Genomic DNA, 14,521 nt, shown 5'->3' with positions numbered 1-14,521 from the left:
ACTCAGAAAGGAAAACCACAATGGAGGCACCTGCTCCAGAGGTTCCCCTTCTAGCCCCATCCCCCCCTCAATGAAAGGATGAGAGAACTTGCCCCAAACTTGCCTCCTTCCTGCCTGTACCTCCCTGCTGGCTCCAGGTACTGCCATGGTGCCTGACAGTCTTGCCCTGCTTGAAGCAGCTCCCCAAAACCCCAGTGATCAAAAATGATTCAGCAGAAAAATAACTGAAAATACCATTGCTTTCTTCCTTTTTGCACTCCTTTTTTACCAGGGCAAAGGTAGGGTGATGGGCACTTCCTCTGTTTCTGTCCCCTCAGCCCCACTCTGTGTGGTCATGTGAAGGCTTCAGAGCAGTTGCTGTGGACTGATGTGGGCTGGTATAATTAGCATAGAGCCTGTGCCTGCTGTGCTGGGGGTCTTCTGTATTTGGATGACCCCATCTCGTTCATGACCTTGCTCTGTGGGAGCTGCTGGACTGCAGTGCTTTGCCAAGTAGTAACATAAGAATCCGTGTTCAAATTAAAACCTAAAACTGGTTTTGTTTCTCTCAGTGTGTTTGAGTCTCCCCAGAATTATCATCTGATGTTAGCACGTTTGCCAGTTGGAGAAACAAGTTCTGTAATTTTCCTGAAAGTGCTTGTCTGTGTAAGTGAAGTGATCTCGTTAGTCTGAATTGGCTAAAGAGGAATAGGTTGAAAAAGTAAAGAGAGAAATACATATAGTCATTAGTACTCAGAGTGTGCCTTACCACATTTTGCATTTATCTTTGATGAGTGGTTGAGGAGTATTATCGTGGCATATGATCCACAGTAATAAAGCAGTGGTAGTTAGTTTTTCACTGTAAACACAGTCATTTCATTTGCAGTAGGGCCCAATTGATTTTTACTATGCCAAGAAAAGTTGTGAGGGCTACATCTTCAGCTGAATAAAGAGGTTTCAATTAACTTCAGTACAGCTGTTCTGACTTACAGTGTCTGAGGATCTGGACCAAACTTGAAAGTCTGCAACAATTCTATGCTTGTGTCATAATTTCTAGATTAAAAGATCCATTTCTTTTCAATTTTATTCCTATTTGGTTTAAAACCACAGACGTTGGACTGTTTCACTGGTGGTACGTGGTAAGGATGTTGGCTGTACCAACTGAATGTGTCTGTAAGGCTATACGTTCTGTATAGTAATGCTTTGCTAATTGATAATTGAGCTATCAACAAGTATGCACAAGAAAACAAGACTGTTAGATTCTGTTAATGGAATAGTCTGTGCATAGGATGGACTGTTTGTGTGTCTATTATAAATTATTACCAATAAACATAAGTGAGGAACTGTTACAAAATATAGCCACGAGCAAAAATTGACACTGTTTGAAATGATCAGACTTCTTTACATATGCAGATCATATGTTTTATCCTTAAAACATAGGAAAAAATGGGTCAGAGATGAAAACCACAACAGAGAGCTGTGTGTTTCAATGGTAAACATACTGTATCACAAGCTATAATAGAATGTTTCAGTGTTTCAGCTAAAATCATTTCTAAGGGATCTAATTGAATTTAAATGCTAATGATAAAAACCTTTACACTCACTGACAACATTATAGGTTTGCATTTTAGACTTTTGGGGTTTTTTTGCTTTCTAATTTTTCTAGGAACAACTTCAATGGATTGGATCTTTGTTTCATGTGCTGGTTTTTGGTTTTCTCTATATTCTCATAGTTGTGCTTCATGGTCTTCTTTGGCACACAGAAATACTAAAATGGAACTTGAGCACTAGGAAATGTGGGGACAGTTGAGAGCTTGGGCACGCTTTACCTTTCCCATAGCGATTGATTTTGCTTTGCATGTTTCCTTTTACTTGTTACAGATCAGATGAAAATTAGGTAGTTGATGGTCCTCAGTTATTGCAAATTATTTCTTTCTAACAATTTTGTGGCATGTTGTAGATCTGACACCAGAAGACAGGGAAATTCTGTAGCTTCCTGTCTAGATGATGCAGTTTCTGAGCACTGTATGGTGCTGTGTCAATTTTACTTGTGGGAAATACTTTTAAAATATCCTCTGTTTCTTTCAGCACATATGCAAACACTTTAATGAAGCCCTTAAAAATATTAATAAAAAGCTGTGCATTGGGAAGCTGCTTAGTATTAGAATCTGATTTGATTTTAGTTTACTAGATTATGATGAAAATACTTGAAATTGTTGGTTTAGTATGTCCTACTAAGACTATGAACTATCGCTTTGTTTTTTATTTAAGTTGCTTTAAAAGGAAAAGACAGAAGTGGTGTAGATTTCATCTGTGGACCTTGTGAAAAGGGTAGGAGGTTCAAAGTCTCAATACACTGAACTTTAAATTGTTTGCATTTCTTAGTGACAACTGATTAGTTTAATTAATAGAGGATATAATATTTTGTTTTATTTGTATTTTTAGGCTGTTTCAATTATTTCTTTTTTTGTCTTAATCTTTTCACATGGAAACAAATTCACATTAAAAACTGGTGTCCCACCTGTTCACACTTGTGCAGCCTTAAGCAGTGGAGGGCTGGTGGAAGGAGAGAAGTTACTGTACTGTCGTTCTTGAGAACAGTGACAATCTGAGGTAGAGATCTCTGAAGTACTTCCCAGGTAGTTTCAGCTGGGCATGGTATCCCCTGTAGTATTCTTCTAAAACTTACCCTTTATCCCAGTAGTAGCTGCAGCTCACTGGTAAATCAGGTGGTTTCTGTAAAGGGTCTGTAAACGCATTCGAGGGTTCCCATTCTTTATGTATGTGAAGATCAGATTGTATAAGCCTTTGCTGAAAAACCAAAGAAATTTTGTGCACAGTGCTGCCTCATGAGAGCCTGTTTACAGGAATTCTGCCAAAAACTTCACCTCATTTGTGGAAAGGAAGGAGGGCATTTTTACTAGTTTGGTTTTATCTGATCAAAATGCTGTGACATCCTAATTCTCATGGGTCTTCACTACATTTTTCCCTCTGTTCCCACTGACCCATATTCCGATCCATTCTCCTGTATTTACTGTGTAACCCCTTGCAAACAGTGCCACAATGAGGAGAGTGAGCTGGAGTCTATCCAGTCTTGAAGGTAGTGGATGAGAAGGTGCAGTGTTGTATGATGCAACATAGTACACAACAGTGATGATCGCTGGCCAAACCCTGCATTCAGGTTTTAGCTGGAAAGCCCAGCCTTTTGGTACTGATGGTGCCAGCTGAGAACCTTGCAGCAGCCAAGTTCCTCTGCACACATCACTTGTTACCAGTTGCCAGTGCTGTTCTTGGGTACATGGAGCCTTACCCTCTTCTGCAGGGCTAACGATCTACTTCAGTAGCCACTGTGCTTTCATTTTCTCCAAGGGTTAGGACTGTATATGACAATGGTGCGATTGGGCAGTGTGGGAAAAAAGCTTCTGGTCCCTTGCTACCCTTATTGAGTACTCCTTCAGTGAAAAACAGACGTCCAAGGCAAAGTCTTGGGTTTGTGTATTTTTTCCATTTTTTAACTACTCCAGTAGTGGTGAAACTTCAGAAGTATGAGAAAGTGATGTGCTTTTGCATCAGTAAATGTTCAAGAACTTTCACTGTGACCAGAATCTTAATATAGGAAAATATAATCCAAAGTATCACTCTATAATACAAGCTTTTCAACAAGAATTTAAGTTTAGCTTCATTTCTATGATCTAGATGCAAAAAAAATTATTTTTTTTTTAAGTATACACCCTGCCCTGGATACTCCTTTATATTTTATAAAGTGCCCAGATCTACTGTAGATATAAAACAATTTCTGGTTATGAGTTCTCCACATTACCAAAATTTCATTCCCGACTATGAAGCTTGCTAAAGAGTCCAAAATAATCTATAGTGAAAACGTTGGTTCTCGTGTAGTCAGATTACCCCCTACAAAACATTTTCTTAGGTTTTTAATATCCTGAAAGTCACAGCTCTGAGGCAGGCTGCAGTTCAACTTCATTTTCAGTTCTTAGAGTGAAGTCATTTAAGTAAATAAACAGAAGTGGCATGTCATTTATAGCTTGTGCCAAAGTATGCCATATGCCAGTCGCAATTCATTTGTATGAATCCTCATATATGTGACCTTATAATAATCATAATGCAGTTACACACTTACACATACTTGCAATACTTTAAATATGGACAGGTACCATCCTACCATAGCTCTGCTTAATTTTAGTGTGTCTTGAATCACCTTCCTTAACTGTTTTTTTTTTTTGTTGTTGTTGTTGTTTTGTTTTTTTTGTTTTTTTTTTTGTTTTTTTTTCCCCACTTAATGAAAGGCACATAAATCTCATTGCTAAATAGCACTACGATATTTGATAGTAAAAATAAAATCCCTCCTACTTTTCTTTGTGAATAGCCAGATGGATGTGTTTATCCTTTAGAGAAATTTAGACTTGATATTTTTGTTACGTTTTGTTTTCTTGCTGGTAATTATGTTGGCACTTTGCTGATCCCCAGTTGTGCATTATTACAATGGAAGGTGACAATTTGATTGTCTTCAGTTGGAGAAACAAGTAATTTTATATTCACCAAGCTGTCAGGTAACACTACCTCACAATACTAAGAGCTCCTGGCAATATGGTTTGGCACCTATATTTAATTGCTTTGATGCTTGCATAACCTCTACTGAATCAGAAATAGTTTGTCTGCTAGAAATGTTTTTAGATTTGTAGTGTAAGGTTTTGATTAAAAAGACTGTTGTTTTGTATTACATGTAGGTAGTAATTAGGTGGTTTAGTGCAACTGGTTACAGGGGAGCCTGAAACTGAGACTCCTCAGTGCCTGCCGAGCTGTTCTGCTTGACTGAGAAACCAGAATTCGGAAGACTGGGAAGAGGGAGGGGCAGGAAACCTGACTGGGGACAAAACATTTCACTTCTGTATTAGGCTGTGCAGGGGAATGGCACGTGACCTTGTGTTTTTGCACCTGTAGGATGGTAAATTTAGTGTGTAACTTAGCACATGGCATCTTAGTACCTCCTAAAGATTATATGGTAGAATTAAAAAAAAAAAGGTCAGAATGCTGTATTTTACCATTGAAGCTGGTGTCTCCTAGAGCAATGAAAAGATTTAAGGAACCTTTCAGGAACTCCTCCAGGTTCAGGTTTGGTCAGAAGAATTTTGAATTATTAGAACAAGTTCTTAACAGGCTTTATTAGGGAAAAAAAATAAATCTAGTATTGAACACAATCTCAGCTCCAAGTCGAAATGTGCTAAAATAAATTCTTAGTATTTTTAGTCATCCTTTATCAAAACCATTTATGTAATCCTTTATCTAAACAATTAAGTTATTCTGTTCCATAAAAATATGTGAATTAATGCTTATTTATAGCAACCATTGTTTTTTAATTTTATTCTTAACAATTGCTTTTATTTATATTGTCTGTTCTGTTACTTGCTGCCTAAAACAACAAATCCTAGTAAGCTGCTGATGGATAAGTTCTTGGCATGTTCCCCCTTGTTCCCATAGTTATTGGTAAAGATAGCTGAAAGTCAGTACTGCCTTTTTTCTTTTTCCAACAGTAGGAAATTGGATATGCAGAGACACATGGTGTAGTCATAGGACTTTAAAGGCAGTCGTCACTGAGAGGCCAATACCAACCAATTAAACAGAGGTGGTTACGTGATGTAACATTATCAGGAGAAACAATTCATGAGTCAAAGCATTCCAGGGTATATGAGCTCCAGTCCAAAGAACAGTCTCAAGCTGCTTAAATAAAGTGACAGGAATATTGTCAGCTAAATATAAACTATAGAAAATATTAACTTCAGTGACTGAAGATGAGCACAGCCCAGGTGCTAAATGATTATTCTTTCACTGCCCTTTACTACTTTCAATGCGAGTTCACCTTTGGCATGTTTCAGTGAAATCTCCTGGCAGTAAATAGAGAGAATGGGACAGTTAGCCTTCTAGAAAGGTAGGTTTATTTTTTGCGTTTTATGACTCCAAGTAAACACTTCAGATTTTCACTGAAAATCATCAGGGGCTGCGAGGCTGTTTAGCTACATCCATTTTAATGTTTTCAACAATTGGATGGATAGCCAGGAACTTGTTCCCCACCCCTAATATTTTATTGTGGCTACATGGCTGGAGCAGCTTACTTTAATGGCAGAAAGAGAAAGGCTTTCCAAAAAATTTCCAAAGGGCTGTTAGCTCTCACATTGTTTGACTATGAGTAAGAAGTACTGTAAAAAGTTGTTCCAAGCTCTGTGAGCCTTGAGGAAGTTTGAACCTGAAGTCAAACTTTGTGACTTGAATTCATATCTATTAAGAGAAGTGTAATTTGTCTGCTTTGGAAAAACAAATGCAAGAATAGCTCTGCCTGTATATCTTGGAAGCTGTGGGTGTATTGCTTAGCTTGATGCTTATCTTAGAGATTTGGGTGCCCAGTTAACATACTGCTGTCATGTCTTGAATTATATTTACTTCCATTTTCACAGACTTTTTTTCTTTTTTTTTTTTTTCCCCAAGGTAATTCCTAAAGTTTCTTATGACTACCTTAAACTGTCTAATATTGAAATATTGTTTATGATTGATATGTAGCTAATTACGATAACTATAACTAATAAACTACAGTGTTTCTGGAAAATGAAACCTAAGAGCTTGAGGGAGATGAGCTGATTTGTATAAGGCCTTGTTGTGGCTCTGAACAAGAAACAGAGAGTGGGAAACGTTTTCCTTTGCTGTGTTGTCATTTTATATAGATATTGTGTACAGGGCTGTGGGGCCCTGGGAGACCGAAGTCTTTTCGTGTTCATTCATTTGTGTTACTAAGGCTCCTTCAAATCAGATATGAGATTTCATAATTTTAGGAAATAGCTGTTTGGTTTTTTTCTAAAATGGCAGGCAGATTTCAGCATTAGATTTACAATGAATTATATTGGTGTGTCCACACAACATTGTTTTCCAGAGGCAAAGCTACAAAATATTTGGACTGCTGGCAAAGCATTTTCATTTTCCTTTAAGTCTATCTGACCACTGCTGTAACTGCTATCTGTATAAATAAAAATTAAAGATCAGTCTTCCTGAATATTTCAACTACGATAAACTAATACTCAGTCAGAAATAAACAAAGTATTTCAGCAACTAGTGTGCAGCGATGTCAGTTTGTCCCATGCTATATCAGGCCCATACTTAGATGAACTTCCATGGCAGAACAGATTTAATAAAGAGTTCTCTGTGGGCATACACTTGAGTCTCAGGGGAGGTCTGAGAATCCATGAAAAAAACAGGGTTATTGACTGCTAAGCTGCTGGGCCATAGCTGCTAAAGAGGATGCTGTGGGCACTGCAAGCAAAGACAAATATGCAGTGCATTTATTTTTTCACAAATCTGAGTGCTGACTTTGTAAGGGAGGGCCCTGCAAGTCATTTGCAAAGTTATGAGAGAGGTGTGAGCATTTGTTGCTCTTTTAGAGCAAGCTGGGAGCATGCTAAGCTGCTGGGGCTGCTTTTTACTTTTCACTAACCCCAGGTTAGCATAAAAGTTCAGAAGGAAGTATTTAAAAGGTTATGAGTACTTCTAAAAATGGTTTATTTTAATTTATTTAGTTCTGGAGTCACTGAAGCACTTAGACATGTGCTTAACTTTTTGAAACAGAGTAGTCCAATTTGAAATTAGTGGACTGCTTGCATACTTACAGTTAATCATGCACTTAAGTACTTTAATCTGGCACTTTGGGGAAAAGGAATGGAGACTGTTCATAAAAGCTCTGTAAGTGAATGTATTTCTAATCTAATCGGATTCCAATCTACTGTTGGAGCTGTAGACCTGGGTTATGTCTATACTGCAGTCAGTAAAGCAGGATGAATTAGTCCATCTGAGTACCACACTACTGTACTTGGAGTGCTATCAGAAATGAGCTTGTTTAAAATTGGTTTGGATATTCTACGATTACAAAAGCGTCATTTATGTGTCTGCAGCATAGACATGCCTTTACATTTCTCAACGCTTTGAGAGGGTGGAACAGAGCAGAAGCTCATTGCTGGCCAAATACAGGTCTGCTTTGTCATTTACCTTATTATTGCTTAGTTTATATGCTTTTGAAATAGTGTCTGGTCTACTGTGCCGTTGTTATGAGTTATCATTGATTCTAAAGCATCTATCAAAAAAAAAAACAGGCAAGGAGAAACCACAGAAAAGTCATAGAAAAAAAAAAAGGGAAAGTATAATTGTTTGCATTTAGGAATGTAAAACAGTGTCTGTAGGAAAAAGGAAAACTGATGCTTGAGAATCTGACTGGTAGTCACTGGAGCAGAAACAGTTTATTCTCTAGATTAACATATAAGTTATATCATATACATAATAGATTCATCCATCCATTTTACGTAGGTGAAACCCCTTAGCCCTTTAGTTTTGGCTTTACTGTCTTGATGTTGAGGCTGACTGAAAATGCGGTCCAATCCTTGCCTTTGATAAAAGAACCCACGGTTTTTCATCCTCAAGTTCAGAATGAGAAAGAATTTATTTTAGTTTTGGAAAATCAAAGTGCAGATTTTTTTTTCTAATTCTCTAAGTTGAGTAAATGAAAGGACTCCAGATAATTAGGGCTCATTCTAACTTTTTTTCATACCCATTAGGTACATTTTCTACCTTTAGTGATTGCAGTGTTCAGCTAATCTGTCAATTTAACCAAAGCAACAATTTCACAATGTAGTTTTCTTTCTGATTGTGTGCTGTGTAATCAATATACTGATATAATGTGAGTGTAATTTCCTCTCTTATTTTATCCCTACTGCACAGTATTATAAATAAACAGCTAAAAAAGAAAAAAGAAAGAAAAGCACCAAACAAATCTGTTGCATCTTCTTTTAAGATTGTACCACTGTAGACACTTGTTCTAGTAAAGTAGAATTGGACCCACTTGATTGCATTTAAATTTTTCATGCTTCAGCAGTTTGTCTGGGAGCACAGTAAAGAAAACCCCCCGAGCGAGGATAGTTTAGAATAATAGAACTTGATTTTGTGTATTATAGCGGCACCATTTGCGCTGCTGTAGTTAGGGTTGTGTCAGCACTTCCATTATAAACCCCTGTTTGCAGGGGTTATAACTAGGGAGATATTTTTTATCAGAAACTTTTTTTTTTTTTTTAATCATTTGAGTGAATTTAATTGATAATAGAAGGAAAAATAAATTATAGTGGAAATTAGTAAATTTCAGATACCTTTTACAAGCCATACTTACTATTAATATTGATTTATTATTTTTTTTTCTTTCACCGGAGATTTTAAATGTAAAGTTGTGAAAATGGCTTAAAATCAGGCTGTTTTTTGTGCTCGTGGTTTAACATTAAAATGTTTAAACATGACCTGTTCTATGGTTTGATGTTACTATAAACTACTCGAATGATCCAGATCCTCCTCCCTTCAGTCTGATGAAGCTTTGAGTTATTGGCTGAAGTCTGCCTTTAAACCTTATGGATGTCTATGGAACGACTCATCCTGTTTAAGTAAGACCAAATATGAAAAGAGTACAAACCTGCTGGAAGTCATTGACTGGATGACAACCAGTCACAGAATTTATACAGTTTGTGCAGTTTAACTTGTCATAATCCTGCCATGATCAATATTTGGAGCATAACTTGGGACCCCTGTAATACCTGCACAGGTGAGGGTATTGATTTAGTTAATGACTGTGCTGCAAAAAGCAGCTGGAGGCTTTGACATAGCTGGGTGCTGCATCTCAGCCCCTTTTACCCTAGTGTTTAAAATCTAGAAGTCAAAGGCTGGAAAGGAAACGTGAAGTGCATGATCTTGGGCCATGATGTCTGCACTAGTTACTGGAGTTCCAACAGAGCTATGGAGAGAGAGGGAAGGAAGATAAACAGGCCTCTGAAAACCAAGATGAGGGGAGCGGGTCCCAGGGGGGCCCTGCTGAGTTCCTCTTTGTAGGCTTCAGGCCTACAGTGAACAGCAAAATCCCAGCATGAAAATGTGTCTGACCATAGGGTAGTAGTGGAGAAAATGGGTCAGAGAAGCTCAGAAGCACCTGATGTCTGCTCTTGACCCATTCTGCTAGCCTAGTGCAGAAAAGAATTGCTGGGCACAACTAGAGATTGATAGTGAATGTGACTTTGTCAATGCAATTTTATTTTTAAGGTTAAGATATCTCCTTTTCCAGTTGCAATGAAATTAAGAAGAGAACATTAATACAGCTTTGTATTTATGTGTTTAAAACACAGCAAAGAAGAAGGAAGCCTATTAGCATACATGGCAGGGGAAAGGTGCTTCCACTCGAGCACATTACCAGCAGATAGCTTTACTGAGTGGTCACTTGAGGAAATACCAAAAGCCTGTTTATGAAATAGAGGTGAAGCCTTTCTAGACTAATTATATTCAGCATGTAATTTCTAAACTTCAGTCTGAATTTTGATTTTCAATTAACATTCCCAATTTGAAGATAATTTTCTATTTAATGTAATTGCAGGAAATAATTTATTGGCTGATTAAGACTGAGGGCCCAGCCTTCCTTAAGAAAACAGTCCCTAACAAACCAGCCTTTAAAGCCAACTCGTAGCTTTGGACAGATTCAGCCTATTTTTGCAGCTGCAGAGTTGTGTTTAATTAGGACTGTGCACTATTATTCATTGGTGCAGTTAGTAGTTGAAATTATTCTTAAGAGACATTTTCATTTCAAGTTTTGTGTCATGATTAATTTATGGTGAAGAAACAGCCATAGCTATTGCTGTTTGCAGAAGCTTGTTCGGTTTGTAAAATGGGAATCAAATTTGTTGAGAAGGTGAATGCAAGGAAAATCCCTTATTGTGACTTTCAGTTTTAATGCCTAGTGTTCAAATCGTACAGAGCGTGGTAAGATTACTTTTATTTTCATGTGAGTGATTACATTTACATGACTATTTTTATGAGAAAAAGGAAAGTAAATCTTTTATTTTATCTTGGATCACAGCAATTATGAGCCAGAACCTTTTGAAGTACATGCAGTAATGCCGGCTGAACTCTTGGCATGTTCTCTGCAGCATCAACACAAATTCTTTAGTGTAGTACAAATGTAATACACGGTTTAAATTCCTCAGTTCTGCTTATTGGCAGCATTGATATTAGACTGCCACTTACACTTAGGCTTCCCTGAAGAAAATGCAAATGTTTTTTCCCCACCAGCATCGAGTATAAGAGGCAGGATTATCTCTATTTACAGAATTGTTATTCTAAATAGGTATCAGTGTTTTAATATGTTTCAAAGCACTTCAAAGCTTGTAATACTTTTATATAGAACTGTACATAATTAGATTAGCTGATCCTATATTAATTTTTTTTCACTGTAGGATACTAAATCCAAGCTCGCTCATTAATTGTGAGAAATTTAGCATTAGCTGTTAAATCCTATGTGAAACATGGGCTGCTACATAAAAACTACTTTTTAAATTGGAATTAACTTAATTATTTTTCTTTGCACTTGATATTTCCTTCGCTGTAATATTCATGAAAGCATGTGACAGATTTGTAAATTTAACAGTTAGTCTCAGATTTCCAGACCCTTTAATCAGTATTTATTTGTCTGTAGAAACAGTACTAGCAAGTTAATGATTTGCTAATTTGAAAAATGCTCATGTGGTTTCCCATGTTAACTGATTTGTGCATTTTTAAAGAAATGGTATGAAATCAATTATTGTTAAAAAGCAATTAAGGTGAAGATCTTATTCCTTGGTTTCTCTGCAATTTCAGTGTCCAGGATATTCTGAAGTTACTAAAAACTGGGAAAATATCTAATATATTTTAGCTGTCTACTTTCAGATTTATTAATGGCAGTTTTAACAGTTGAAGTTAAACTTATTAGAAATTTTAAACAAAGTGTTTTAAGGTTTTGTGTTGAACTCAGTTATATTTTCATGTAAGTGCAATTATGTTTTCATGTGGTGAAAGCGGAGTTTCCTTATGTGATGGTAGTAAGAGACCATTGTTAGAAAGAGACTTTTAACATAAATCAGTGCATTTATTCATCAGACTTTTAGGTAATTTAAACTAAATGTATCCTGTACTTGATGCTTACTATGAAATGAAACAATTATTTCAGATTTTTAGTTCAAACTGGAAAAGATTAATCACTTATTATCCATCCATTTGCTAAACCCTTCACTTTCCCCATGAACATCTCAGCATTTTCCAAATGTGAAAATAGATAAAAATTTAAACAGGTAAGGATCGAGTATGGCTTTAAACAAACAGCAAAAGGGCTGATTTTGAAGAATCTGAAATGGATTTGAAAATTCTCATCTCTGCAGAAAATAACTTCTGCTTGAAAGGAATGAGATTAAAAAAACATGTGGGATCTTCTCCTCCAAAAATTTGCTTATAACCTTCAGATTATTTATGTGACTGAGAGTTTAAAACTTGAAATCTTATGGTGAGTCAACATGAAAATAAAAGTAAGCTAACTTGTTTATTTATTTATTTATTTTTTCTGGCTGAAGAAAGTTACTTTGTTTGACAAGTCTGAATGAACAGAACACCATCCCATTAGTAACCCTGACTTTGGACATTAGCAAAAACTTCATCTCAGTGGTTTGGATTTGGTTCCCCAAACCTGTGCTTTTAAGAGTACTTTCTTCGATTGTGTATGATTTATTTTAATTGATGTAGGCAAGTGTACCTTCTGTACCTTCTATCTGGTGTGTTTAGAGGACTGTTTGAGTTTGACTTTTCTTGTTTGACACAAATGTTTTCCTTTTGTCTCCTTATTTTGCAGAAGAATGTCTTCCAAGCAGGCTACCTCTCCATTTGCATGTGCAGCTGATGGAGAGGAAACAATGACCCAGGACTTAGCATCACGAGACAAGGAAGAGGGCAACAGTGATCAGCACGCGACCTCTCATCTGCCTCTACACAATGTAATGCACAACAAACCTCACTCTGAGGAGCTACCAACTCTAGTCACGACCATCCAACAAGATGCCGAGTGGGATGGAGTCATCTCAGCCCAACACAGAATGGTGAGTTTCACAGATCTAGCTTTCTAAATTAGTATCCTAAGAGGCTGTTCGCTTCTGGTTTGAAAGACATGTTCAGTAGAATCATTCAAGTGTGTGAAGCTTTTTAAATGTTAGTGTTAGCAATAGATCAGCATCAATATGGTATAATTGTAAATTATAACTGTATAATCTTGTTAAGTATACAAGTCTATATGAATGAGGTCATTTGATGAGTTCACCTTCAGAAAGGAAAAGCATCTATTTATCATGTTTTCATTCATACCTTGATTTATGTCATAACCTCTCTAGATCATATATTCAAGCATTAATTTCTGACAGGAGGGTATAGCTCACAACTGTTTGTCATTTGCAAAGTGTTGCGTTGAAGGAAGAAACTTTAATGTATCTTTTTATTTCTCGCTCAGAAATGGAATTCACCAAACCTACAATATTATAGCTTCACACAACAACAAAGAAGCTGGCATTTTAGTTGACACAATCATCCTGCTCTATTTATAAGAAATTATAACTTTTTGTGAAAGGGAAATGTGTTTGAGTAACTGTGTCATGCTTTTCTACTCTAGATCATCTGTTTCTATACAAGTGACATTGGAAATTATCAGAATTTTTGTCTGTATTCTCTTCAGTAGCCCACTTAAAATTATTTTGCAGTTGTAATTCTGTCCTTATGCATCCCCAAAACTCTGCAATAAGCGAGTAGACTGAAGCAAGACTGAATGGGCGCAGCATCTCATTCAATTTGTTTTCCTTGAATGTGTTTATGAGGAACAGAATTAAGGTATGTGCAGCACCCAGGTGTGCTGTAAATTTAGAACATAATAATTCCACATTCTCCATAAAGTGAATTTCACAAACTCTGGGTTCACGCAGTTAATGTGTTTTCATAAAATTTCTTCTGCATTTTCGTTAAATATCTATGAGCAGATATTTACTGAGGAAGTCTTGATATTTTTTTCAGTGCAAATCAGCAGCTAGCATAAAAAATTGTAGATTTTTTTTTTTTTGACATTTCTAATAAATATTTCAAATTTGTGGAGAAATTATAATTCTATTTCAGTAATCAACATGGCGGCTGGAATTCTTCATGCAGTTTGTGTTAGCTACAATTCAAGTGTTAAGGAAATAACAGCACTAGAATAATCTCTGTTATGTTAATACAGGTTTTTGTTTCTTCTCAAAATCAAATTGATTCAGACTATCAGAGAAGTGCTGCCTAAGCTATTGCAGGCCTAAGCTATTTGTAAATCTGTGGGCTACTTTTACAAGGAGTTTAAAAGATGCAGATGTAAAAACGGCTTAAAAGAAGAATGATTATAGATTGCTAATTTTGCATGGTAGGTTTTAAGTAGTATATATGGCTTCTATGCAGAATTTTCAACTGGACCCTTAGTTTGGATGGAAAGTCATTTATTTTTGCACAAATAATGGAGTAAGTTCATCAGAAAAAATTCAGCTTCCTTCTGTGTTTTCAGGAGGGCGACCAGGAGATAGAACAGAAAGTGTTGATCAAATCTGTTGATGAAAAATAAATCTGTGAATTCATTCATCAGTTACTTTCCTTCCCATCC

The 14,521-nt window shown here is 36.4% G+C and overlaps 1 protein-coding gene across 10 annotated transcripts in view; it reads left to right on the top strand.

Annotated features, from left to right (window-relative positions):
• Positions 1-14,521, top strand: part of SOX6 (SRY-box transcription factor 6) — a 393,141-nt gene that overhangs the window by 159,562 nt on the left and 219,058 nt on the right. For all 10 annotated transcript variants that reach the window (XM_072337682.1, XM_072337688.1, XM_072337687.1 and 7 more), the window contains one exon: positions 12,710-12,953. In XM_072337682.1, coding sequence (XP_072193783.1) covers positions 12,710-12,953 — 244 coding nt within the window. The remainder of the gene's footprint in view (positions 1-12,709; positions 12,954-14,521) is intronic.

The sequence above is a fragment of the Excalfactoria chinensis genome, chromosome 5 (genome assembly GCF_039878825.1).
Source record: "Excalfactoria chinensis isolate bCotChi1 chromosome 5, bCotChi1.hap2, whole genome shotgun sequence".
In the NCBI taxonomy this organism is placed as follows: domain Eukaryota; kingdom Metazoa; phylum Chordata; class Aves; order Galliformes; family Phasianidae; genus Excalfactoria; species Excalfactoria chinensis.
Note: the sequence above shows the minus strand (reverse complement) of the source record. Positions and strands in the feature narration are given on the sequence as shown.